This window comes from Chroicocephalus ridibundus, chromosome Z (genome assembly GCF_963924245.1).
Source record: "Chroicocephalus ridibundus chromosome Z, bChrRid1.1, whole genome shotgun sequence".
In the NCBI taxonomy this organism is placed as follows: Eukaryota; Metazoa; Chordata; class Aves; order Charadriiformes; family Laridae; genus Chroicocephalus; species Chroicocephalus ridibundus.
This window is the reverse complement of record NC_086316.1, coordinates 1863070-1890423: the sequence shown is the minus strand read 5'-3', so window position 1 is coordinate 1890423 and position 27354 is coordinate 1863070. Positions and strand designations below refer to the sequence as shown.

The 27354-nt window shown below is 37.0% G+C and overlaps 1 protein-coding gene across 12 annotated transcripts in view; it reads right to left on the bottom strand.

Moving 5' to 3' along the window:
* Nucleotides 1-27354, bottom strand: part of KIAA0825 (KIAA0825 ortholog) — a 259650-nt gene that overhangs the window by 178161 nt on the left and 54135 nt on the right. For all 12 annotated transcript variants that reach the window (XM_063319271.1, XM_063319272.1, XM_063319270.1 and 9 more), the window contains one exon: nucleotides 7499-7669. In XM_063319271.1, the coding sequence (XP_063175341.1) occupies nucleotides 7499-7669 (171 nt within the window). The remainder of the gene's footprint in view (nucleotides 1-7498; nucleotides 7670-27354) is intronic.

The window sequence follows — 27354 nt, the reverse complement described above, 5'->3', positions numbered from 1 at the left end:
AAAGATTATCTTCTAAGCATAAATTTACAGGTCTTCAGTCACCTGAAGCTACCGGTGGTACCCACGGCCAAGGTTTAAAAAGGTTTTCTCTTTCTATGAAATACCCAGTATTTGCACACACATAGGATTTCATTTACCCAAAGCGGATTTTATCTTTCCCCTGCACAATTCACCCTCTGAAAATGAACACTCCACTTTTCATACACCTATACAGGATTCTAAAGCATCAAGTTATTTGTGTTTATTTTTTCGCAAGCACTCTTTTCATCTGCATTTTCAAAAGACATCAGGGAAAAACAGATTTGAGCTGGGAAAAATAAAGATAAAATGGTACAATGTAAAACCAGAAGACGCTAACCAGGTCATCTAGCTTCCTAATCATTCAACATATGCTAGAGACAGCACCATAAACTTAGTGCTTTTTTAATATGTTTTAATGTATTTTATGATGAAGTTTCCTACAATTTTCTTCAGAAATTACTCCAGAATGGAAAAAAAACACCCTAACTGACCAGATATTTTTCCCTTTTCTATTCTTTGTACCTTAAATTTGCCTTGTTTTTCCTTGCAATTCTCCTTTTTTATACATGGAACATCTGATTCTAACTATAAGCACAGCTGAATATCTCTATATTCACATTCTCTTATTGTCACTACTTAGATCAGCTATTTATAATTTTTTATACTAAGACTTTAAAGAAAAGCTTAAACATTTAACTTAAAATCCTTGTGTGTTTTTGGAATTGCTGCCTTACCTGGTAAGAACTCATAGCTGAGATAAACAGGTATCTACTTGTGGTAGATTTACGTCTCCAGGACCCCAGGTGAAGAGCCAAATGATGCTTCCGACAGCATCAGTCATTTTAAATGTTCATTCATTTTGAAATTAACAGGTTTTACTAGATCTCCCCACCTCCTTTTCTAACTAACAGCCTGGGCACTCTTGCCCTATATTCATGTACATCTGTCTAGGTGCACGCAGGCTCACACACATCTAAAATCTTTTCTGGTCTTCCCAAAGAAGCCCCAGGGTCGAGTCTCCTATCTTTTACTGAGTTCCTTTGGTTTCCCAAATTTTTGCTTTCCCCAATCTCACCTAGGTAAAGTTGGCCTTAACCTTCTTCAATTCAATCTCCAGCTCGCAAGGGCTCTCCACATTTTTCACTGATCAGTGCACAGTAGCCACAGCCCCCCTCAAGGCCTCTGCACTTCAGATGCTACCACAACCTTCCTCTCAAACACTGTTTTCACAGACACACATATCAAATTACCCCCTTCCTCTCCTGCTACTTCTTCACTGGTCTTCTGACTGTCTTGCCTTGGCTCCCCTCCCTGCTCCAGAGCCCCTCCCCAGCTTTCCTGGAGCCCCTTTAGGGCCTGGAAGGGGCTGGAAGGTCTCCCCGGAGCCTTCTCTTCTCCAGGCTGAACCCCCCCAGCTCTCTCAGCCTGTCCCCACAGCAGAGGGGCTCCAGCCCTCCCAGCATCTCCGGGGCCTCCTCTGGCCCCACTCCAACCACTCTGTGTCCTTCTGCTGTTGTTCTTTTGCTCTTATTCCAAACCTCGGACTTCATTTGCATAGATAAACAGGTACACAATCCTTGTCATATGGCTGCTTAGAGGACAGAATTTGCAGAAAGAGAGCAGAAAGGAGAAAATGTCATGAAAGAAGAAGATGGAGGCTGAAGGAAAACTTCCTAGTCTTTCCTACTTGTTCCCTTTCCAGAGCATATTCTAACCTCCACTGTTCTTTATTATTAGGGAAGATTGGATTAATAATAAATCCTTGCTATATCTTTCTTGAAACTTTTGTTCTATAAACTTGATCAACTGCTCATACTTTGTGCACTTTCTTCAGATTACCAGACAGCAGCCTGAACCATTTTTATAGTAAATATTCAAAACAAGATTACATCAAGTGCTTCACTTAAAATGAAACTCTTCAGCCAACTTTGTCTGGGATTATTCTCCTCTTTAACGCAAATCTTTTTGCCTATGTCCTCTTAGTCTTCAATGTATTTAATTCTTTCTCCAGTTCAGTATTTTCCTGGTTTTGTAATGATGATGACAGTGAGACCTCTTGCATTGTTAATATAATTCTCTTTCTTCCTTGTAAGAAGGTAAGTATAATTATTTTTTTTCCCCACAGAATTCCATAGCTTTCCTATTCTTTTCATAGCATTTAGGGTTATAAGAACAGTTATTGTGACATCATCTTGCATGCAGCATAGAACAGCAAAGCATCAAGAAAAGCTTTTGTATAACAGCTCACAAAGTGAACAAGGTAAGCAACAAGGCCATCAAAGTAGCTTACTCGTTGGATTCAGCCTGCTCAGTCAGAACTTTTATTGAAACTGAAATAATACGTCATGCAGAAATTGGAAATACCACTCCCCTACAAATATAAATAAGCAGAAGAAACAAACAAAAACAAATTGACTAGCTGTAGATTAAAAAACCTCCTGCTTTCTGTCTTCAATAATGGACTTTTTATTTGTTGTACTATACTGAGCAAACAACACTAATACAGAAAACGTACATCTGAAATCAAACTCCTCTCCGTGTAAATTCCATCTTCACTTTGGACTGATCTGCTGAAGCTATATATTTCTTAAAGATGCTACTTGAACATCTTGCTTTGAGACCAAAGCAAAAATCACACCTTTCTTTCTTGGATCTTTGCAACTTCAAAGTCTACGAAGAGGATGCACCTTATAGATTTGATTCCACACTCCTCTGATTACACTTTCCAGAAATGGATATAGAGTAAAGGATTTCTTCTGACACTGTGAAGGAAAGACCTTTGCAAATCTTCCCAGTCTCCTGAGGCAAAGCTTGTAAACCTAAGGGCTTGACAACTTTGCCCACAGTGTTTTCAAAGAGCTCCATTGGAAAAAGCTTTTCTTGGTACTCATTATCTGATCTGTCCAAAGTTCACCTTTCTCACTGGAATGGGGGGAAAAAAAAAAGCGAGAGACAGATGAAAGTACGTTAGATGTTTTTGATTTTTTAAAAGTCTCAACAAGAGGCTTCTGAAAAGCCAGAGGGAAGATAAATCTACCTTAAAGATGGGAAGAGAATGCAATTTGGGAGGATTCTAAACCAAAATCTCCTGCTTAACCCTTGACTGCAGCTGAATGTTCCAGATTCCTTCAAAGAGAACAACCCCTGTGATGCTGCGCGTACTAGGTATGTCAGAACACCTCCGGAATTTCAACTGAATGTAAATAGAGAGGTAGACTATCTCATCACAGTAGGCATGACAAGATACCTGCAGAAGAAAGGGTTAAATGTCTAGTCAAGAAAAAACAGAAGGTGGTTACTCCTTTAGTTTTCTGAAACCCATTGCTTGTAGTGGAACGAAGCGAGGTTATGCAACATTGAGAATAAATCTTCCGTAATTGTCAGAAAAATGCAGACAGCTTTCCTCAGAAAGGTAGAGTAGCAGTCTTGTCTAGATGCCACACTAAAGTTCAGGAATGGAACAAAACCATATCATCATTTATTTTTCCGGGAACTTTTCATGATTTTCTCCTTTCATTTGATAACAAGAGAAAACTTGAACACTACACTGGTAGCAGATAAAATGTGTACTTATACTACTTCTTTTTTTAATTGTGCTTAGATAATGTAAATATAGCTTGAAAACAAGTACAAAACTTGGCGTGTACGTACTGCTCATTGAGGAATACATGCTAAATTATGTCTGGCAAAGGAAAGTCAAAAAATAAAATCAGGAAGAACTGCACGGACAACAGTGAAAAGAAGTTGGAGTGGAAAATGCGATTCATAGAATTTTTTTTCAATCCATGCAAAACAATTTGGGAAAATGAGGATTCTGAATATATTCCAGAAGATGCCGGATACAGACCTCTCAAACTGAGCTGAGAGAACTATCCGTATCACCTAAAAAAACTCTCTACATCCATCTCCCTACAGAGTTCACTCTGGTTCACTGTTTCCTTTGGTGCTATTGTCTGCCATGGGGTTACCATCAGAGAACACTGGTAGGCAGTACTTCCCTCTAACATCTATTTTCAACCACCTAAATTGGTCTTCATAGGATTCCATTGTGCACACTGCAAAGAAACTTGTCTTGTTGCCAGCTAGAACTGTGAACTACATGTCTTTCTTTTCTTCACTGTTCTTTTTTTGGTTCACAAGCAACCTCCTACCAAAAGCAGAATCCGCAGAAGAGACTACATCCAAGCGATAATGCAATGAAAAAGTATGAAGAGAAGCCCAGGTGGCCACCTTGCAAATTTCCAATGTGGAAGCCTTCGACCTCTCCGCCCAAGAAGCAGCTATAGTCCTAGTGTAATGAGCTTTACAAACCCTGGGAGCCTCTTTACCCTTAACTACATACGCCTCCCTAATACAATCCCTTAACCATCTAGCTAAGGAACTCTTAGAAGCCATTTGACCCCTCTTAAGACCCCCTAAGAGTACAAACAATCTGTCAGAAGATATGAAATCTTTGATTCTTCTGTGATAAACCCTAAGTGTTCTTCTTACATCCAATTTATGCAGCCATTGCTCTTTGTCATCGCTGGGTTTAGGGAAAAATGAGGGCCAAGAAACCGTCTGGTTTAGATAAAACTCAGATGCCATCTTTGGGACAAAAAAAAATTTAAAAAGAGGAACCATCCAAAGAACTACTTTGTTTCTGATGGAACTTTACACGTGTTCTATATATCAAGATTGAAGTACTATGGGATATGCTGAACAAAAATCAACTAAAACTGCCATTGAAACAGCTATACACATAAACGCAACACTTGACACAAGCACATGAAAAAACATTATTTTTGTTGCATCTCTGTGTGAGTTCCATAGATAAAAAGGCTCCCGTGAATACTAAAAGCAACCAAAAAGAAAAGGAAGCAAGTGTAAGGTTCCAATCTATGGGATGCCTAGGGAAACTTTACCTCACTTGGATATTAGCCTACCTTTTATGAATTGGCCTGCTTCCCTTAATTTACCAGCAGTACTACCTGCAGAGGACTGATACTTCAGATATGCCTAGACTGCAGTGACTGCAGGGTAGTTTGGATTCACCCAACCTAGCTTTAAACCAGTGAGAGAGAGTACAGGTAACTGTCTAGCAATAGCAGCACACGGTTCAATCTGGGCTAATTTGCTCTGCTTCTTTGGCTGGTTCTGCAGCCTGAGCTGCACTGTAAACCTCATACTGGTACCTGAGTTAATTTAAAGCTGCTTTGGACAGGTCTGCACTCTATATTCTGATAAATTAAACAAGATTTCTACTAAGAAGGCTTCTAAATAAGTAGAGAGAATGGCCATTATATTTTCTAGTCACCTAGTCACATATTATAACGTGTTCTGATGAAAATAAAGCAATGATTCTAATAAATCCTTCTTATCAAAACTCAGCCTTCATCAGTGAAAAAAATAAGATTATCAGCCCAATATAGGACATTAACAGAGAAAATCTTAAATCCCTTTTGGTACTTAACAGAACTTGGAACTACTGGGAACATAGCTCTCATTCTCCCATATCAAATCATCTTTCACTTCATCACTACAACTGAGATTTCTGACAATATGAAGTGAAAATAACACCAATACACCCTTCTTCTAGCCTTTTTTCTTTAAGTTTCTCTGGCCATGTCTTCTCATGTGTCTCACATATTCTCCAGAAACTGATATAAGTGAGCAAAGTTTTGTGTACAAAACTAACTGATCAGAACAGCAACACTAAAAACAAAGGTATGTCTGATGACATCACTAACATCATCTGTGAAAGATTTACCTCCACATGTGTTTCAGGGTAAAAGTAATTTTATATTTTCTTTAGAATAGGGCTTCTTCCCAGAAGACTGCCTCCTACAACGAGATCTAGTAATATTGCCCATTCAGTTTCCATTATGTAGAGGTACCATTTAAGAACCTACTTGCTATAGACATGACTACTCTAAAAGAATATTCCTTAAAGACAATGACTTAACACACTTTTGAGGAACAGTTCTGAATGTAATTAAGCTTGGAGAAATGCCTGCAGGATAAAGTCCTAAATACAACTCCTGGAAAGCAAAATATTTCTTGTTAACGTTGAGATCATTAAGTTCTCTGAAGTATTGGTGATCACAGGTCTTAAGAGTGTAGTTAGTCAAACAAGTCAAATTTCCCTTTCAAGAGTTTTTCAGTTTGCTTATATTTTATCACAGAATATGCAAATAAAAAGAACATTTAAAATTACCCTTACTGAATGTATATCCTATCCGCCACATTACTGCTAGAAGTTTACTGTAACACCTCTTTGTAGGATCAAGGCCATAAAACGTAAAACATGGTGTATAATAGCTTAACATTTCTCGAGAAACAGTAAAACTGAGAGATTAAAGAAGGCAGAAATACATTGAAGCCAATACCAAAAATGGAACCTGAATACAAATTTTATTTGAGCTTTGATGAATATTCTAAAAATGCATAGGTTAACCTGTATTTCTTCATGTCAGTGTCAGTATTTCAGAGGAAGAATCCATCAACAAAATGTGTCCCTCAGAACTCTTCTTATTTCATCTTTTTTTTTAATTTTTTATCAATTTAGGAGACCACAGTCCCAAAACACCTTTCTTCTCCGCCTGCAGCTTGACTACAGAGATATCAAATATTTGACTCCACCTATCCTCTCTCCCTCAGCAGCCTGGCCTCATTTCTGGTCTGATCCTTTCCTGCAATATAATCAAAGCTCTTGAAACCACTTGCTCTCTGGTGACCTGGAATCTCTCTACTGGCAGAAGCAGCAGAGTAGAAGAACATTTATGAGCATACTGTGACCTGGAAGGCGTTATTCAACGGAATTTTCAGGATTTTGGGTTCTCCTCATATGACATGAACACAATTAGATGAAAAAGAGAATGAGCTTGGAATCTAAAGCAAATGCAAACTTGAGGCTTGATCGTGAAGCAGTTTACTTTCTGATATAGAGCCTCTCTAAAACACCCACTGTAGCCAGTGGGATAAGCATGATAGTAAACATAGTACATATCAGTAAGTGCTTGAGAATTATAGGTCAAAGCAGGACTGTATACTAACACATTTAGTTGCATGTACACTAAGATCAATTAAACTGGTGTTGAAGTCAGTGTTTTTCTCTCTTGAAAAACGCAGCTTTCAAGGATAAGTTCAGAAACAGTCACAGTTTCAAAGAATTCAGACTCCATGTATTGTTTTGTCCTGTACGAAACACAGGATTTTATACATAGTTCAATATCAGATATTATGTTACTGTGTTTGATAGTTTTTCATTATGATTCTCCATGAGTAACTACTGTACAACACATAACTATCAGTTCTTTTCCAGAAGTCACTGTGCTCAAATCTAAATCCACATATTTCAAAAAGGTTTTCAGTGGATATGGTAATAAACTTGTTTATAAAATACAATGACATAAATTAGGTAATTAATCTTGAAAGTCATATAAAATTATCCTTTCACACAAAGTAGAATCAATAAATAAGGAAAAGCATTCATTACCTTGAACATTCTTATTCTTCTCCGTAAATGAAGGCACCAGCAGAATTTCTGCAGAGAGCTCTTCCATTTTTTCTTCCATTAATAAAAAGAGTTTAGTAAGTTGAGAAAGACATTTGAGTTGATACAACGTTAAGCAGAAGTTCCTTCCTTTTTTGTGGCATTCCTGGGAGGCTGTTCAAGTAAAATAATAAAACATCTTTTACTATCCCTTAAAAAATGAACCTGCAAAAGTGATTATGTAAGAAAGAATAACATATCAAGTAATTTCACTTTTGTCATAGCATAATGTATCTTCTCCTCTTTATAAAATACTGTTACAATAGTTCTTCCTAAATCTTTGGCATTTCTCCGCTGCCTGGGAAGTTACAACTGAGTTCCAGGTTTTGTTATTCATCAATGCTTGGATTTTTTTCCAAGCAACAGACCTGCTCAGAAACCTTCTCACCTGTGTATTACAGAAAAAACACCGTGTTGCAAAAACTGATTGAACAGAAGAAAAAAACACGTCATTACTATATTTTAATGGTTTGGGACATCACATCACTACACTGTCACTCTGCAAGTCACCTTGTCTGTTTAACAATCTGCTAGCACAATACAGTTGATGAATATGACATTTGAGTGAAAAGAAACATCAATCTAGCACTCCACAACTTTAAATATGTGGGGTTTGAAAACAAGTGAGACTGTCAGGGAACAAATATCAGCAAGTATCATACCTATAAGCATTTGGTATTTAAAAGAAGAAACTGAACATTTTATTTTGAAAGGTTAACGCTTGTAATCATAACATATAATCATGTCACATCAACCAGGGAACTCTGATTTGAGCACAGTCAGACGATAAAAGACTGTGAGCTGTTTCCAATTCAGTATTAACCAAACCACATGGTTTTAAGTATTTTAATTTTATAACTTCTTTAAATGTAACAAATTTGCACTTCTATGCAAATTGTGGCGAGCTGATACCACGTTCCTGTGCAGTTCTGTTGCTGATATAACATCAGCAGAACAGTTGATGTAGAAAGTGTCAGAGTGAGAGCCAGGGTAGTTTGAAAGGGAAGCTCTGAAAGACGAAAACAAATAGAAATTGATTGAAATGTACTTTTATGTGTCAAATCTCTCTTACCTTTGCAATTTTTAAGTACTCAGTACCTCCCTTTTTCCTCAAAGTTCCTAGATATTTTTTTTAGGTACTCACAAATCACTTTTAAACAGACATAGATCTAAGTAGCAGAGCTGAGCTCTGAATACAAATTCCCTAATTTGCTATTCCAGTTTTGCAGCCTTAGAGATTGAACTGCGAGTTTTGCATCCACATCTGAATTTCCCCAAAGTTCCAAACAGATGTATTCATGCTAGTCCCTTGCATTTCTAAGAATGGCAACAGAAAGTGTTATGCATAATTGCCTCTGCTAGTGCCTTTCCTCTCTGAATAACAAGTAAATAATATCTGTATTACTGGATTTCCAATTTTAAGTCTTAAACTTCCAAAAAAAGACATTCTGCTATTCAGAGAATTTTTCTCCTTTACCTGAAAAACTAGATAATATACACTGAGTTTAACTGACATGAAACGACTGCCTGAGTCTGCAGACAGCCAGAAATAACAGATCCAAGAAGTAAGAACCACAAATCACATCACAAAAAATCAACAGAACATTAGTTCTGTCTCCTACAATTTGAAAACCTTGTGGTGCTCCTGCCCCCCCTCTTCAGGAACGAAGAATCCTCCCAATTGTTTGATTGCCCCAAGTGATATTGTCCTCATTAGACTGAAAGGAAGTGGACATAGAAGCCAAAGATATACCACAGTAATATTAATTTTAGAATGTATTACCAAACTCAGAAAATTCAACACTTTTGTTTTTACTTTCAAAGACCATTCAAAGTATATTTCAGCTGGAAGATGAAGATATTAAGTTCAAAGATCCCTCTTTTTTCATGTCATCAAGAAGTTGAGAGAACACTTTAATATGTGACAAAGCATACTATACTACAAGCAAATGAACACGCTATACAATCATCAGAGCAAAAGCTTGCTATTTAATACTACAGATGTTGTACAAACACCTAGAAAAGCCCTTTGGACTTTTAGGTTGTGAAGCATAGGCAAAATTCTAGATGCTTGAAGGTAGGGAAGGATGCTGGGTAATTTCATGGCTGACATGAAACTTTGGTACAAAATTAAGAAATAAATGGAGGTAAGCACAGGGGCACAACAGAGGCACAAACATATGCACTGCTATCTGATAAGCAGCCAGCCCTCACAGTCAAGAGGAAAGGAGGTAAGAGAACAGTGGTTTAGTGCACTCATGAAAGCCTGAAGCATGAAGTTAAAATCCCTTGAATCGGTGAGATTTAGAACTCATGAGAAACCTGTAAACTATACGCAGTGAGAACATGGTGATCCAATTCGTCATATAAAGTGATGCGCAAACTTCTGTGACCAGAAGATGGTCAAGAGAAAAGCATTAGAAAACAGAAAGGAAAGATGAGACCACCACGTAATAAGTTTTATTCTCTCAGAATTGCTCACGCTAGGGAAAGCAGGGTAGCTGTACGACAGAGAATCCTTAATATGGGATGCATCACACAACCCAGACCCTAAGACTTCTCTGGAAGGAGAAAAACAACCAACCAACCAACCAACCAAATACCTATATGGTATTTATAAAGAGCTCCATGTACTATAGGTAACCCATTCTTCAATCTTCGTTTGTCCATTATTAGGCTTTGTTGTGATAAAGAAAATGTGATGTGACTTACATTTGACATGAACATATAGCAAAGATCTGGATGTGATAAAGATTCACACATCATCTACACAAGTTTTTTGTTACAACACTAGGGATGGGTCAAGCCACATATCTTCACATCAGCAACCAGCACAAATCATACTGATGTAGCACTGAGCCTGGCCATCATCCAGAATTGATGGTAATAATGCAAGAGGTATTTGAAAGGACAAGTGCTGGTCCATTACCAGATCTCCACTGCTGACTTCCATAGGTCACATAAAGTTATGTGTTATTCTGCACAGCTCACAGTTTTTGAGGCTCCTGACTCAGGGTGGTAATCTTTGACCCACCCACCTGATTTATCCAGAACTATCTCTGCAACACACTGTTCCATCTCCTTGTACTCATACAGAAACCATGGGCCTTACTGAAGAGTGCCGTCTCTACAGCTGCAGAAGATGGACAAAACCATGGGTTTGGTTAACAAAACCATGTTACTGGATAGTCCAACCTTAAAAAGAAGTTAGCTTGAACCTCAATTCTGCTTAGCTCATCCACAGCAACTTGAAAGAACTGGACAGGGACAGGGGGAACCTCCTGAAGTGAATTTCCTTTCACACATGGTCATTTCCATGTCTGCAGTTTTATTGTCTTATAGAAATAATAACTCATTGGCCTGACGACCAAATGGTGTGCATAAACCTGAGTATCCAAAGTCTGATTTAAAGATCTTACATAAATTGCAGACTGTCAGGTTTCAGAATACTGATGGCATCATACAACTTTGAAGACCACTGACCAGGCTGCTTGAATGAGAACAACACAGTCCATGTTTGTTAGCAGAGGCGAATGAAAAGGCATTTCTCCTCAGACATTGATCTGATTGGAGAACCACAGGATGGAAACATTTAAGAACTGTGTAACAGCAAACAGGTAAGCAGCCATGCGATGACATACAGAAAATGTGGAAACAGGTCTATGTCATGTAGAAGATTGTCATGAAGAGTATAGGCCTCCATGTGGACGGATGTGAAACAGAGATGAGGATTCCCTGTGATACACATTCAACCAAGTCTCAGTGTCATGAACCTGTCTGGAGGAAAATCAACCCCGCTCATGGAGTAGTGTATCATTACTCTGAAAAAGTTACTGAATGGATCATGACTTATGATGTTAGGTCAGAGAACTCACATAACTCATTTACCCAGGTGACATCACATGGAAAGAGAGACATCCCTCTATGATGAAAATGGTCTAAAGCTGTTGACAGCACTCCACCCAATTCGCAAAGGACCACACACGGGGTGACCAGAAGCACATGAAGCTGATCCCAGCCAGCCTCCAATCACAGTTAGCAATGGCATTCCACTCTAATTGCAGAATAGAAGGAAGCATATGGCAAGTTACATGATACAAACCAACTTCCTTCCTGAACCACCTGCAGTTTTCTACTACCATTCCTCTAAACTTAATATTTTCTGCATGTCTGAGTTTAATTCATGTCGTACTTGTACAAGGAAATAGCTGCAGCAGAATCTTCAGCTAGAGGCATATATCAACAGGACCTCTGTAGTGTCTCCTAACAACAGGAGATGTTGAACTCCTGTTAAAGCACAACTTTGTGAGAATAATTTCTGAAAAGGGACAGAAAGGCTGTTACAGAGGCTGCAGAGAGGGGACGTGGATCATACAACCATCGTCAATGTGCTAATGAGCCAATTTTGCAAATATTGCTCTAAATAGCGGTGAGGTCAGGAGCTAAACAAATACAGAGGTGTAAGAAAAGGTTCTGAGCTCTTGAGCATAGCCTCATAGCTTCCTTCTGTTTAGAACAAGAATCACAAAAATACTGCTGTACAAAACCATTGCCTATACTGATGATTTCTGAACTGCTGTGGAGGCTGAATCTGACAGCAGAAAAATCCTAAGCCAGTACAATGAGCTATCTTTAGGTACAACAAAAAAGATCCCAGCCAAGCACAGTGTCAGGGAGCACCAAAGGCCGTCTGCTGCCTGACGGACAGAGAGTAGAGCATGATAATATGGCCATCAGGACAGGTTCCTTGCCATTCAGGGGCCTGTTCCACAGTACCTATGCAAGGCAAGAAGGGCAGACCCAGAGATGATAGTCAGGTTTCAACAAAGGGTCCAGATCATCAGCGAAGTTCATGGTGATGACACAAAAATCTGAGGTCGATTCAGGAAGTTAATTCACAGCTTGGAGTCAGGATGAGGTCTGGTGAGGGTAACCAAGAGTCAGACACAGTTCAGTGATCATTAGGCAGGACCATGGTAAGAAGGCAGGTTCAAGGTCAACCCAGGAAGTCTGAATCAATGGGATCCATGGCCAGTCACAGACATGGCTCTGGTGGAGATGAACATCAAAATGCCTATGTAGCTCAGGCAGGGGCTGAAAACCCAGGCTTCAGCTGAAAGAGGCCTCTTGGGCAGGCTGTGGTGGAGGCCTCAGAAGAGGCTGGTCAGGGCCATTAAGGCCCATGAGTGCACACAGGCCTTTGTTGCATAGCCCTTAAGGAGTTTCAGTTTCCAGACTAAAACCATGGAAGAACACGTCATTTTGGGAAAACTGTCTTTCAGCTTCACCAAGGACAGCACAATTATTTTGCTAAAAGGAAAGAAGAGAAAGTATTTTAGGCTTATGCTGTCAAGACTGTGGTCCTTTTCTGGAGGGCAGGACAGAGAAGAGGTGGAAAAGACAGAGAGTTTCCTTGAATTAACTTGAAGCTGCACTGCGTTTATTTGTAGCAAGTAAATAAATCTTGATGGTTCACTATACAAACCTGGAAGGAAGCAAAGGAATAAGCTCAAAACTTCCACCCTCTTAACATCCCTACGTTTAGAAAATCTATACTCTTGACTTCCAATGACATAGAGGCAAAGGGAGCATAAAGGGTACTTCATTTCCTCTGGCACACTGATTTACCACCCCAACCACCAAATGACAGGCAGCAGGAGTCTGCCAGCCCCAACAAGGTGACTCTTAGAGAGCTTTGCTTATAGAAAAAAGAAGCCTCAGGTAAAACTAATACTGAATGTCTATTAAATTGTGCAAGGTTTGCCTGACTACGCTGGTGCCAAGGCGGCTGATGCAGTCATACAGCGTCAGAGAAACTGGGGGCACTTATTTTCAAGTTTGGGCTTTCACTTTAGCAGAATGGACTGAAGCTGAAGAAATTTTCCTAAGATCTGAAGGACATGCCACTCGTTGAAGAATGAAGCAGTCCATCTTTCCAGAGACCATGTGGCTGGTTGTACGTGGACAGATGGATACGATTAGTAGGAATGAGCACTCTGACCCAGCTGATCAACGACCCCGCTAAACTACGGGTTAGAGATGGACTACACTAGATCTCAAGTTTCTATTCAGATCTTGGATAAGCCTCATGCCATCAAAAAAGCGACGAATGCTTAGTCCTTTCCAAAGCAACAGGAATGCTTCAAATGCTAGCAAGTCTAAGGATGAAATACGGCCATTGTAGATATCACATACCTGAGGAGAGGCCCCGAGTAAAGGCATCAATGAAAAAACCATAAATAATACAAAGCTATTAATTGGTGAAAAACAAAAAAAAAGGCCTGGTAGTAAAAAAATGTAAAAATACATGAAACAAGCAAAATAATCCAGGTCCCACATCCTCCAAATTAAGCTAGTATTAAGTTACAATAACCATACATCAATAATGAAGCACAAATCAAGTTTGATCTACATTTTTTATACAGCCTTTAAAAACATTCTAAGCTTCTGTTCTATCCTTGACTATTACGCAACCTAAATACTAATTTAGTTCTCAAAATTCTTGTAAAGGGGTTTTAACATCTTAACATAAAATTCATGGGTCTTGCATTCTTTAATATATAATTAATCCAGGTTCTTAGGTAAATTTAAGCCCAAACAGTTCTACCATCCATATAGAAAAACTCTTCAGTTGCATTTTCAAATGTTCTAAACCCAAACGAGTTTACTCAGCTGTTGTGTAATTTAGAACAGAAGATCAGCTGTAACCCAGGTTATGGGTCCTCTTCCCCTATGCTAATTTGCTGAATCACTCAAAACCTGAAATTCTTGTAATGGTCATCCCAAAATTTCTTGCTTTTCTCCCTCCCTCCTCAGACAGGGAAATTCTGCAATTGGAGAAGCTATACAGAAAAGATTATGAAACAACCTAGTAAGAAAGAGCATAGGCAACACAAACAAATTTCTGCTGAAACAGTCAAGAATCGCTAACATACATAGGGTTTTGCTGTTTCATTGCACAAATGATGACATTTGGTTAACAGTAAATACTTAGATTCAGATGCTGATACTTTAAGATGAGCATGTAGTGCAAACAAACCCTACAAAATGAAATCACTCTCATCATAATTTTCAATGATGAGGTTTAGTGATACACTTATGAAAAAGATTAACTAGAAAACAGAAAACATGGCATTTGTTTTTGTCCAGATGAAGTTACACATGCACACACAAAATTCAGAAAGTTATTCATTTAGACTTTTGATAGCATTCTAAGGCCTCAGAACTTCTAAACTGCAAATAAGCACGCTGCCTTAAATTATTTTTATTCTTATATCTTAGGCTTGAAATGCTACACTGAAAACAATTTTAATTAACTAGCTAGCAAACCACTCTTTCTACCAATAAATAATAAAAATGCATGAGACAACACTTTTCTTGGAGTATGAAAAACACAATACTCCAAACAAGTAAATGTTAACTTTAGTGAAGTTTTTAATATAAAATCCTGAGAACAGAGAGCAACAGAAAATGATTTTCACTTATACTAATTGTAAGAAATGTTAGTGCAAAATATATGTAAGTTGAAAAATTTCAAGCGCCTCAAACAGGAGTGTCTAAGAAATGAGAGTCTCTATATATCACAAACATAAGAGCATAATATTGTAAGAGTAGCTATACTGGGTTCAGCTACAGAGCCTTTTATCCCAGTATCCTGGGCTTGCACAGTGACTGAAAGAGGAAGACTAAATAATAATATAACAAGGAAACCACGTATAATATTTTTTTCTCAGATCTTACCTAGCTCTTGACCACTTGCAGTTGGGCAGCTTCCACAGGCAGATGTGGCACATATTCATAATCTGTAGCAGGTTTCCATTTCATCAATTTATCCAGTTACCCTTTCACCCCACATAAATTTTTACCATACATACCACTTTGTGGAAAGAAGTTCCACACTTTACCTGCACTCTGGGTTAACAGATAAATCATTTTGTTTGCTTGAATATTTCATCTCCTAGCTTCACCTGATGCCAACTAGTTTTATGAATCAGTCAACTACTGATACCTGTTTATTTTCATAATGACTCCCTTCATTTTATAGACATCTGTTGTATCCTGCCATCTTAATCTTGTTTTCAAACTGAAGTATTGTAGCTTGCTCATTTCTCCTTATATGGAAGCCGTTCTACATTTTTTGTCATCTTCTTGTCCTTCTCTAAGTCTTTTCCACTTCTTTCTACATCAACAACTAAAAAAATGACTATATAGAATATATATACATATTGGCATATATAGCCTAATGAAACAGACAGTATCAATACTGTAAAAAGACACACAGGGATTACTAGTGAAATCAGGGAGAACTTTGCCATACTAACAGTTAAATTAATACCTCATCTTCTAGTAAGATAAATTAAATACATTGTAGAGCTAATTCTACTCAATATTAATTCTAACAAAAAATCAGCATGTCATTCAAACGTCAAGGTTAAATTCAGTGTGGATGCAATATGTCTTGAACACTGAATCTCAGTCTTCTCTTACGTATTTGTATATAAAGATATTTTCCGCAAAATAATGTGACCACTTGAGAGCTCTTAGGAATAAAAAAGATGGTATTAGAGAATTTCACTTAACCAGTGATAAAGCTGAGAAGTGTCCGTGTGAATTCTAAGTTAATAAGTTAATTAAGATAATAAGTTAATTAAAGCATTTTTCAAGCTGCATAGAGTGAAAGACACACATTCAATAAAAGCACTTGATCATAGTACCTGAGCTTCTCCTAAATGCTTAAATTCAGTAGCAAGATACCTGTCTTTATCTTACCACATAAAAAGATTTGCCTTCATCTCTAAAAATGAAGCAGCATGAGAAATAAGGCTGTGGTAGATCTAAATGACCTGTGTACACCTGCTAACTTGTGATTTTATACCAAGTTTCAAAAGTGGTACTTTCCTCAAAGCTGTAGCTCTTGAAACCATTAAATAAAGTGTTTCTAATTTCCTTGGTTATAGCCTGGAAGCATTTAAAATCTCAAAAGGCATAAGAAAATATGCATATGAATGAATCCCATAACTTTAACATAACTTTTGTCATTTTTTTTCTTTCTTTTTCTTTTTTTTTTTCCTTAATGAGTGTGACACCTTGTATGTTTTAAGCGATTTGGCATTCACAACATGACAAAAAATTGAACGGCTAAGTCTGATCATTTCAACCCATCCAGGGATGTGACACAGTAAAGTGTGGCGCAGAAATCCCTGCATCATAGGTGAGCTGGCTGTGGATGTTCAAGAATAGCTACGCTACGACAACATTGCTCTCAGATTAATTAGCCTTCCTACTCAGTGTACAGAGCCACATGGCTAAACTGCTTCTGAGACCCATGATGGAATCCTTGGAAAGCAACCTGATGACTGTCTTCTTCAGTGATTACAGTGGGGATTTCTCCCTCAGCAGGAACCAAGGGTTTAAAACCCTTTTAATCAATTTTACTATAAAATACCTTCCCAATACATTAAATATCATTCCCCTGCCCCCATTTATAAGGCTTAATTTCATATAAGATAGATCTACAATATTGTTCTACAAGGGACACAAGAAAGGGTTGTCAGGGATTTCATCCAATAAAGCTATATGAGGAAGAAAATCGAAAAAGTGTAATATTAAACTTAAAATCTAACTACAACCTGTGTAGAAATAATAAAGCCTTTTCATAAATGGAACTAACATTTTGTCAAAATCCAAAAAGAAATAGCCTAATAAAGCAACAGAACTCAGCTGCTGATAGTCACTGTGTATAGGGATATTTCAAGGGGTAAATTTTCAAAGCAGTGCGCAGGGAGTTACATACATAAATTCCATTAACAATAATGTGTTCCTCAGCTCTCAGCGATATTAACTTTTAAGTGATGCTATAACTATTATAACAATCTTGCATTTATGACAGCATTCATCTGCACACTATCTCCTAAACAGGTCTTGTATATAAACTGTATTATTCTTTCACTTGCGTTTAGTAATGATATATTCAATTTTTATGGACATCTGCTCACAGCTTTCTCAAACTGCATGTTAGTGTATGTTTTTTAATGTAACTGCTAGGTTTAAATAATTAGTATTGCTGGATATAATCACTAATTTCCTCATACTGTAAGAGTCAACTTAATATTTCTGCATAGCAGATGTAATACACAATATTACACAGAACTAAATTATTACAAACAGTGCCAGCAGTTTTCTATACACAGTACTTAAGATAATTATAAAAAATCATCTTCATTACTGCATGCTAGCATTTTTTTAACAGTTTAATTTGGATAGGTTACAAGATACATTCAAATCACACAGATACAATTACTGTAAACCCAAGAAGCTATAAAATGTTCCCAACCAAATCCCTTTGACCCTGTTAATGTCTGTTCCTTGTTAATCTAAGGCAAACATTGTTTGTTGCGTGCATTTGTTATGGAATATGAAAAAAAGAAAGGAAATCCCTTAACAGTTGTTATTGATTACAGCATTTACTGACTGAAAGTTAAGTGCCGTTTACAAAACAGAACAGATGCAGATGCTGACAAAAAGGTAAACAATTGTTGCATGGCTTACTGCCAGATTCTAAGCCAATATATTAAACTCCAAGTGAAGCACATTTCCCCTATAGATTGCACTTATTGCCACTTCATTTCCTATGTGCTCTGTCTCTCTATTGCTGTGCCTGGCACTAAGCTATTTTCAGTTCTTCGGTGACCCCTGAGGCCCAGTGCTACCTCACATAGCCATTAGTGAAGGGAATTGCATGTGTCTGACATGGCCTGAAACCAATTATTTGATATTTTCTTCAGAATGATGCCCAACTCTGTTGGGAATGAGCAATCATGAAATAATTTACCTCCTGATTTAATTTTTTCCTGCACAAATTAGTTGTAGCCTGAGCTAGCTATACACAGCTGCCTGTGACATATCTCTGTCTTATCAAGATTCTACTTGAAATGATGAAAAAGGGAAGGGGGGAGGAGAGCCGAATAGAATAGGTTGGGGAATCCTGCTTTAAGAAGGCATTGACAAGTTTATCAGATATACTGATCACACGTGCTCTCCGCTGATTGAAACTGACAGACCCATAAAGAACTATCAGCGCAGCAAAGGAAACCACATGGATGCAAACTGTTATCCGAGTGTTTAAGGTTTCTTAAACACCTGTCTTGCTTTTTAGCTCCCTGTGAGTTCTAGCGAAACCCAGGAGTGCCAGGAGAATCTGACACAGCAGCTTACGCAAACAGACTACGTGTCGGCTTATTTTTGTCCCCTTAAAAAAAATAAAATGCCCACAGACCTAAAGATAGCAAACGTTTTCTTATTAGACATCACCATTAACTTGTGAGTTTTGTAAGTACTTATACTATACATCCATACTGTGCATGTGTCAAAAAAACGCAGTGAAGTAAGGGATCTCAACTTATGTATAAACATGGTAAGCATGTATAAATTTGCATATATTTAATCAAGCGAGTGTGTCTGTCATAGAAAGAGATATGTCACCGCCAGCTATTAAACAACCTCAGTGAAGACTACACTAATCTTTTGAAAGAGATGCACTATACATGAAATTTTAATCAAATCTGCTCCATAATGTCTTCCCAGTTAAATGAGATGGGTTTTCACCTCGTCATGAAGGTTGATTCCATATGAGCTTGCTAGGTGTTTGCTACCAAATGCTTAAGTCCTTTGTTAACACTGAGTGTACAGGTCTGTCAAAGTTAAGTCTTTGCTCGAAATCATGTTCACCGACCAGCTGATGAAAGGATAGACCAGTGCCGGAAACGCAGGCGGGAGAGCAAGAACATCTGATCGTGCTCTGACAACAAATTTATGTAGTGATCTTGAGCAAATCATCTCACCAATCTGACTCCTTGACAGCACACAGCTACTTTACAACTCTGCTGAACAAATTACAGAGACTTTCTCAAGTGCTCTGAGGATGAAGTGCCCTGTAATAATGTTTAATAAAGCTCCCTTATACACGGATACCTATCTCAGCTGGCTCTGAAACCAGAGGCTCGACCTGCTCCTTCTTTTTCAAACACACATATCCTCTAATAAATTACAAAACATTCTGATTATAGACTGCAATTTCTGGTAGACAATGACATTTTAAAGAATTCAAATATAAACAAATTAATGAGTCTCTGAATTAAAACTAATTAATGATGGGTCCATTTAAGGAATTTAGCAGCTGGTATGCAAACATTTTCTGATAATTATCATAGTAATGAAATAGCGGGCATTCTTTAAACTTCCCTTTAATTAAAATGGTCATAAAACTTGTAGATAGACTCTATTTGCAGTTGATTATAGCAGTTATGGTGGGTTTTTTAGGTGCTGTTCTATAATTGACATTTTCTTCTGAAGTAGTGACTATAAGCAAACAGTCCTCTTTAGAAAACTGTAAGAATTACCCTATGACAAAATGTAATATTTCTCAGTAGAACCAAAACCGTATTCTGGCCTTACCAATGACAGAAACTGGTTCCACACAGATTTTTTGAATTTTCTTGCCTAGACTGTGGGCTGAAGGAGTCATCGCATTCCCTGAAGTCTTCCCACACATGCACAGAACCAAAGCAGAGTGTTTGAAGAAATCAAAAAGACTCAGGGAGCCTGCAGCAAACTGGAGATAGCACCTATTTTGAAATAGGGGAGTCCTTGAAGAACTCTAAGAAGTTGATCTTATTCCTCATTCTTTGCTGAAGGAGAAATTAAGTACTGCCAGTTCTGTCAAACTTTCTCATGGATTCTAACTTTGATAGGACATGCATGTTTCCCTGTAAACCATTTAAAACACTTGGCTGATAAAAAAACAGTTGTAATTTGTATTTGAAAACACAGTAATTAACTTATTTATTTTAATCTGACTGCAATTTCTTTAATGTCTGCAAATATAAAAATGTCTGCTAGCTTTGTTCCTATCCTCCGCATTTACATTCACAGTGGAATGGCTGGGTGTCTCACAGATTGGTTCATTACATCAGACCCACTCTATTAAAATTAGATTGTTAGGAACTTTCAACCAATCAGGAATTTCTATCATGTGTTCATCATTTCTTTGTGTAGTCTACACATGATATTATGTATTTTCTTAAATAATAGATTAAAGTGCTTCTGTCACTTTTGCTTCTCTTACTCCTTGGAATTTCGAAGACATAACAGAGGCAGATAGTGACAGCTTTTGTTCTAATAAGAGAAAACACTCAAAAAATACTTATAAAGCTGGAGTCAATACTCATATTTCTGCTTCCTACCTCTTTATATTTCAAAACCCTAGTTAGTCAAAGTCACCACAAAGTTCTCATGATTACTTTTACAAGGAACGTAGAAGTCAGAAATAAGCCTAGGCATACAGGAAAAACGGTATACACTGCTGTTTAAAAACTTCTGGAAAAGTAAGTTTGGAAATTCTTAACCTTTTAACAAATATTTTGTAGGAAGGCTAGAATAAAACTGAAGGCTTAATCATATGTCAGCAGGGACTTACACATACAGGTTTCTACTCACTGAGCTGGGACTACGCTCTTGAAACACCTCCTTATAGACGAGCTGATAGTGCTGTGTGTAACAGAACACCTAATTTCTGTGTTACAGAAATTGCTGGACTTTCCTAGCACATGAACAGCAAATCAGTACACTGTCCCTTGTACTTAAATACAAAGAATTGGATCTTAGCCAGAGGATGATCAGTGCATGAAGCTACTGAGGAAAAGGAAGATCTTCTTGAAGGTCTGAAACCAGTAACTGATTCAATTCCAGACAGTCCACAATGATTATGGGAACTAAAAATCTCCAGAGCACTAACTGCTGAATTTCTAACGAAGAAGTTGGACTGCATTATAACCACCCTTATTCTCTCTAGATCAGACAGACAGGAATATCTCCGTGGTCTTGCTATATTCAGCAAATGTAGTGAAAAATATCATAAAATGATTGAAAGCTTTGTTTTTCAAAAACTCAGCAGATATAGCAGCTCCTTGATTGAAGATGTAGGGTTTTTAAAAAGATTTCGAAGTCTAAGGCCAGTGAAAAGAAAATTCATGTTGGAACTTAGCATGTAACATCTATCCCGTAGATGTGACACACCCCCCATTTAAACACACATTATTTTAATCACAATAGTTTGTTTTGCAAAAAAAAAAAAATATTTTGCCATTTTAAAGTTAAATTTACTCTCTGAATACACATTTTTTAAAAGAAGAGGTTTCTCTGTCTTGACAATAATCACAGCCAGGACCACCTAATTAACTTGTGATTACATGATGGTAGATGCATATATTGAAGAGAGTCCTGTAACGACTTCCTTTTCAATCAATACTGCAGGAGCCTCTTTAAAAGACATTTTTGAAGTCTTCTCTTATCTGCCATAGTTCTACACACTTTCCTTCATACAGGCCTATATTCTGAAGTAAAAGAGAGCCTAGCTTAGTAATTCTCTCTCAGAATTTGTCACTTTTTATTATTAAACAGAATACTACAGTATATAAATCTCAAATTGACCTCTGACCACTCACAAAATATCAGAGTGGAGAGTAAATCACTTTCATCTTTTAAACTTGGGAGGAGAATGCAATAATTAGAGGGCATAGTGAGTTAAATGCTGTCTTCACGCTGAGGAAGAACTCGCAGGTGTGCTGAGAGAGCAAAAAAGAAGATAATTAGTTGGTGTTTGCTAATTGTGGACATTTTGAAAGAAAAAAAAATACCAAGAATGGAATTATGCCCCTTTCAACCTCTACAGAAATCATAAAACAGATTTGAGTTCCTGTTGGAAAAGATGAAGTGGAAGAACTTCATTAGGGCACAACAATCTAAAAAAATATAACCCAAAAGAACATAAAGAATTTCAAGTTTAAAAATATATCAATAATTTGAAAAGTAAAGTTAGTATTTACTTATCTTATTAAATAAACAACATGTTAATAAAATTCTGGAATAGGCATCTTTTCAATATGACAAAGAGTCAATAATGATATTTCACTGCCCGCCTTCATACTATGGGCTTAATAAGTAATTTCAAGCAACTGCTCTAAAAAGAGGGAAGGTATTCAGGCATGCTACCAGCTTTGAAATTCTGTCAGTTCAATTGACATTTCAGTAACTTAGATACTGTTATCTTACCCCCTACTATAAGCTTAAAAAGTAACAAGCTTAATGCTTTTGTAATCTTTACGAAAATGTCATTCTCCCACTAGAAACACATTTGTGGTCGTAGGGTATTATGTTCATATGGCCTTTAAAAGAGCACCTCTTTTTTATTAAAACTTCAACTCTGTATGTTCAAACAGATGGTTTTATTTTCTCCTCAGTACTACTCATATTTTCATTTAATATAATTGTGCAGTAGAAATCAAATACAATACTTGCAAGGATAAGAAATAAATAATATGTGACAAAGAGGCTATGAAACACATTATTTCCTATATTAAATGCAAAGACATTTATTTTGTTTCCCCTGAGTAATAGGATCTTGTTTTGGCTGTCAAAATTTCATAGGCTTCCCAAGGAACAAAGACAACTGCAGAAATCTGCATCATATCTGTACGTCCACTGGTTTTCAATTTTGACTTCCTATTATAAATTCCCACCGACATTGTTTGCTCCATTCTTTAAACAGGTGACAATTAAACCTATTGGGTATCTCAATATTGACTGGCTCATAATACAAAATTAGGAATCTCTGGTATTTATAAAGTAAAAAATCTAATGACGACATCTGCATTTTTACTCAATCCGTATGTAGTACCCATGTCATTTTCACTGATGTCCTCATGTTTTCTGTGAAGGCTTTATATGCATAAGAGAGAAGTGCTGTGGTTTTACTTGACACATGTTATTACTTGCCCATCTTTCATGGATGGAAACTGTAGGATTTTCCACTCCACCTGTGTAAGATATGGGGGAAGACTGTGCCATACATCACCGTGCGCAGTGCAGCTGAAGGAGTCTGTAGTTGCAAAGCCCATTTGCATACAGGTATCATTATTTCCAGCAACTGCTCTGTATCTTGCTTTATACGGGCCCCTAAAGCCCCGTTCCTATAAAAGCTATGTTACCAGGCACTCTGCAAAGCGACAAAGCGAGCAGAAATACAGGAGAGAAGGGGATGCCAAGCAGTCAGAAATGGACGCACGTCAGCGTCTGCTGCCATGCAGAAACAGAAACAAAACCAGCATCTCCATCAGAAGGGACGAGCGGGTTATTGTGGGCCTGCTGGAGTAAGAAAAAAGAGAGGGACATGCAAGGAAGCAAGGAGGGTGAAGTTACAGTTTCTGTTATCACTCCTTAATTTTTGAGTTAATGAAGTCTAAAAGTCACTACAATAGGTAGGTAGGGCTTCGAATATTTTAAAGCTTAAATTAATGAAAAAAAAACCTTTAAATAAACTTCCACAATTAATTTTAAAATTTTATATTTCCACCGTTGGCCCCTTAGCAACTAAAAACTTGCTTCTAGTAATGCAACGATCTGGGCAACATAATGAACTCGAACTGTAGAGGCAGGATGTGATACTGGATATTATAATCCATATGGGCTATTTTACGTTAGCATGCCTTACCAGCACTTCAGAAAGATGCAACAGGGCTTTCTAGGAAAGAGCAGTAATAAGCCAAGTGACTGAGAGACTTTCCCCTTCCTCCGAATATTTCTACGAAGCCATATTTCAACAATGGACTGCAGATAAGAAAACATGATGGCAAAGCAATTGCAACTACAACATAAACACCGTAAATTATCTGCTATAGGGACAGAAATCTCAAAAAAAGGTGCAAAGATATAAATATTAATTACACGAAACCAACTCTGGAATTCTTTAATTTCCAGATATAAATGAGAGAATAAATTATACTAAAGTTATTGAGTCCTAATTATGCCCAGACATGAATAACTGTTTTTTTCATCACACAGTCACTAAACCAGCAGGTATCAATGCTATTTTAGGCATATTTTTGGTAGATAAGACAAAGACCATGGAAGATTGGTCGTAGGTAATAATAGTGGCTCAAGACATCACAAACCGACTGAATTTAAATTAAATGGAAGGATAAAAGCAAGTCTGAAACTAATGTTCTTTATTTCAAAGGGAGGAAATGATAAACGAGGGGAAATAAAGCCATGTGCACATGAATGTAGAGGAGAAATCAAATTTAAGTCAAATGTGCAAAACCCAAAACTCGTATTTCAGGTTAGCTGGACAGCAAATTGTTGGGAATAGGAAGGATGACTGACCTCAAAATAGACTTTCTTTACCAAGTACTTTTATTTAATGTCCCAAAGTTACCTTAACTTCAATAAATTACTCCAAAGTCTGTTTCTCTTCTTGCTCTCAACTCCACTGCACAACTGCAGCTCCTCTAAACAATACTGAGACCTTCTATTCAAGTTTAGATATATGCTACATTCATAATAGGTGTTTCACAAACACAGTATATTCCTTAGGAACTCATGAATATTAAGATAATAAACTAAAATATAATAATATAAATCTTGAATATATCTTTAGAATAGAATGGAAGCTGGTCATATTCTGGAGAAAGAAATGAGAAAGGAAGCCTCCTGGACACGTTAAGTAAGAGGATGGTATACTGGGGGAAAAGTGTAAAATATAAATATTAGAACACATCAGTGAAGGTGATTTAATTACTTTTTAGCTAAAAATGCATTTAGTAAAATCTGCATCACTTCAGTTTACCTCCACCATGCCATAATATTTTCTTAAAAATAATCAACTACTGAATCTGATAAGCACACTGTGTATTGCCTCAGATTTTAAAAGCAAATGTAATTTAAGATTTTAAAAGTTATTAATTAAATAAATATACAAAAAATATATTTTATTGGCAAATACCATTAGATTTGAGACCTTATTTAAGGGTGTCTGGCAAGTTTGTGACTAAATGGAAATATTAAGCCAATGAATTTGAATATGCCACAAAAAATAAAACTCAAAGCTCTAATCTCTATTTGGGTTTAACCATAGGAAACTAAGAACTAGGCTAACTACTCTACACATGTATTTACACTCTCTCTGCATATATGTAAAATATTATATAAATAAAGCCAAAGAAAATCTTTCACTAATACATAAAATGTGTATAATTTCATGGTTTTTAAGTTTCTTTGGCTGGTGCCTTATCGCTTGTAAGAGTAGCTGTTGCTTCATCTAAAAGAGATGAGGGATTATGATAGGTTAGTAATGCCTGATTAAACTAGCTTAACATTTCAGTAAACAAAGGAACACCCAAGAGGTTCAAAAGGTAAAAGCACAATCCACATTTAATAGACTTACTGCAAATAATTTCTGAGAAATATCACATTGGAAATTGAAGGAAAAAATCATGAGAGATAAACTGAAAACCAGCTGTCTGCATGATTCTTTCCATGCCAAGTATGTTAACAGATACATAATGGTTTTAGTATTTTTTTAAATACTGTAACATTACATAAACTTTTGAAGGAATATCATTAATATGATAGAAAGGCTGAAATAACACCGTAGAAAATTCCATCGTTCCATCAAAAAATATTTGAGGGGGGAGAGGGTTGGGAAACATTCCTCAGTATTATTTTAGCAGATTGGAAACATCGATGATATGCTGAGAGTACACAGAGAAATTACGACCCATGCTAGATAAAAACCTATTACAATAACATAGCCCAAATACTAATCGCTGGATACTGCATTGTTAAAGGTATTAGGAGTCACTGATTTAACTTGGAACAGGATCAAGTTATAACATAAAACCACCTGCCTCCACTAGAGTTGTCAATCAAAGATGCCAAGTTACAAAGAATTTGACTCTTTTCACATACCATTTTGCCAGTTTCTCTCTCAAACCACGCTCATCCTCAATCCTGATAAACAGATACAATCTCATTACAGTACTTGACAAATAACTGTTCTAATACAATATGAAAACAAAAATGTTAATTCCTTACTTCACAAATAGATTGTTATATATGAAATATTTTAAAGATTTATAACTCTGTTAAAGCTTGTTATAGACTACCTATATTTTCCTGACAGAAGTAGGTCATCCATATAAAGTTTTCTGATGTTCTAGCATTGTTTCATTATTTTCTGTTATTTTTTCATCTCCTATATAGTAGGATCAATTACATCAGTTCTTATGGAAACAAAAAAAAAGCCAATAAAAAAACTAAACCAAACCCCACATTTCCCGGAGGGTGGACTAAGTAAACACAAACCCTTTTTTCACCTCTGGGACAACAGTCCCAATTGAATGCCCTAGATTAAATTATTTTCCTGTTCTGAAATGAGCTGGTTTGGTGGTTCCCAGAGGGCAGAGGCAACATGCATCAAAAAATAAGAAACACATTGGTATAACTGTCTTTCAGCTAACAAAAAATCTCCTTCCCTTTCTCCGCTTCCCTCCATACTCCAGCATGCAGTTTTTTTGATACTCAGAACACTGGGTATCACTGTCAAGGCAACCTATTAAAGCTGGTTTTTGGCTTAACCTATGTATAAATACAGACTTCCACTCTCAACTGTGGGAGGGCAGCAAAGGTATGAGAAATCGGTAAGAGTTCCAAGCAGGAAAAGCCACTTGACACTAAGAATTTGTCTACCATTTTAAACCCCTCAAAATAGTTAGTCTGTAGATTTTTTTCCATAACAGTTATTTCAGTGTGAACTTCCCTGTGAACACTTCAATTCCAAAGGAAAAGTGCCTTTTTCTGACTTAGTGTGGTACAAATGTAGTATATTCAAACATTTAGAAATCACTTTCCAGAAAAGACTCCTCACATACAAGCTCACATACAATGAACTATTCAATAGTAATTGT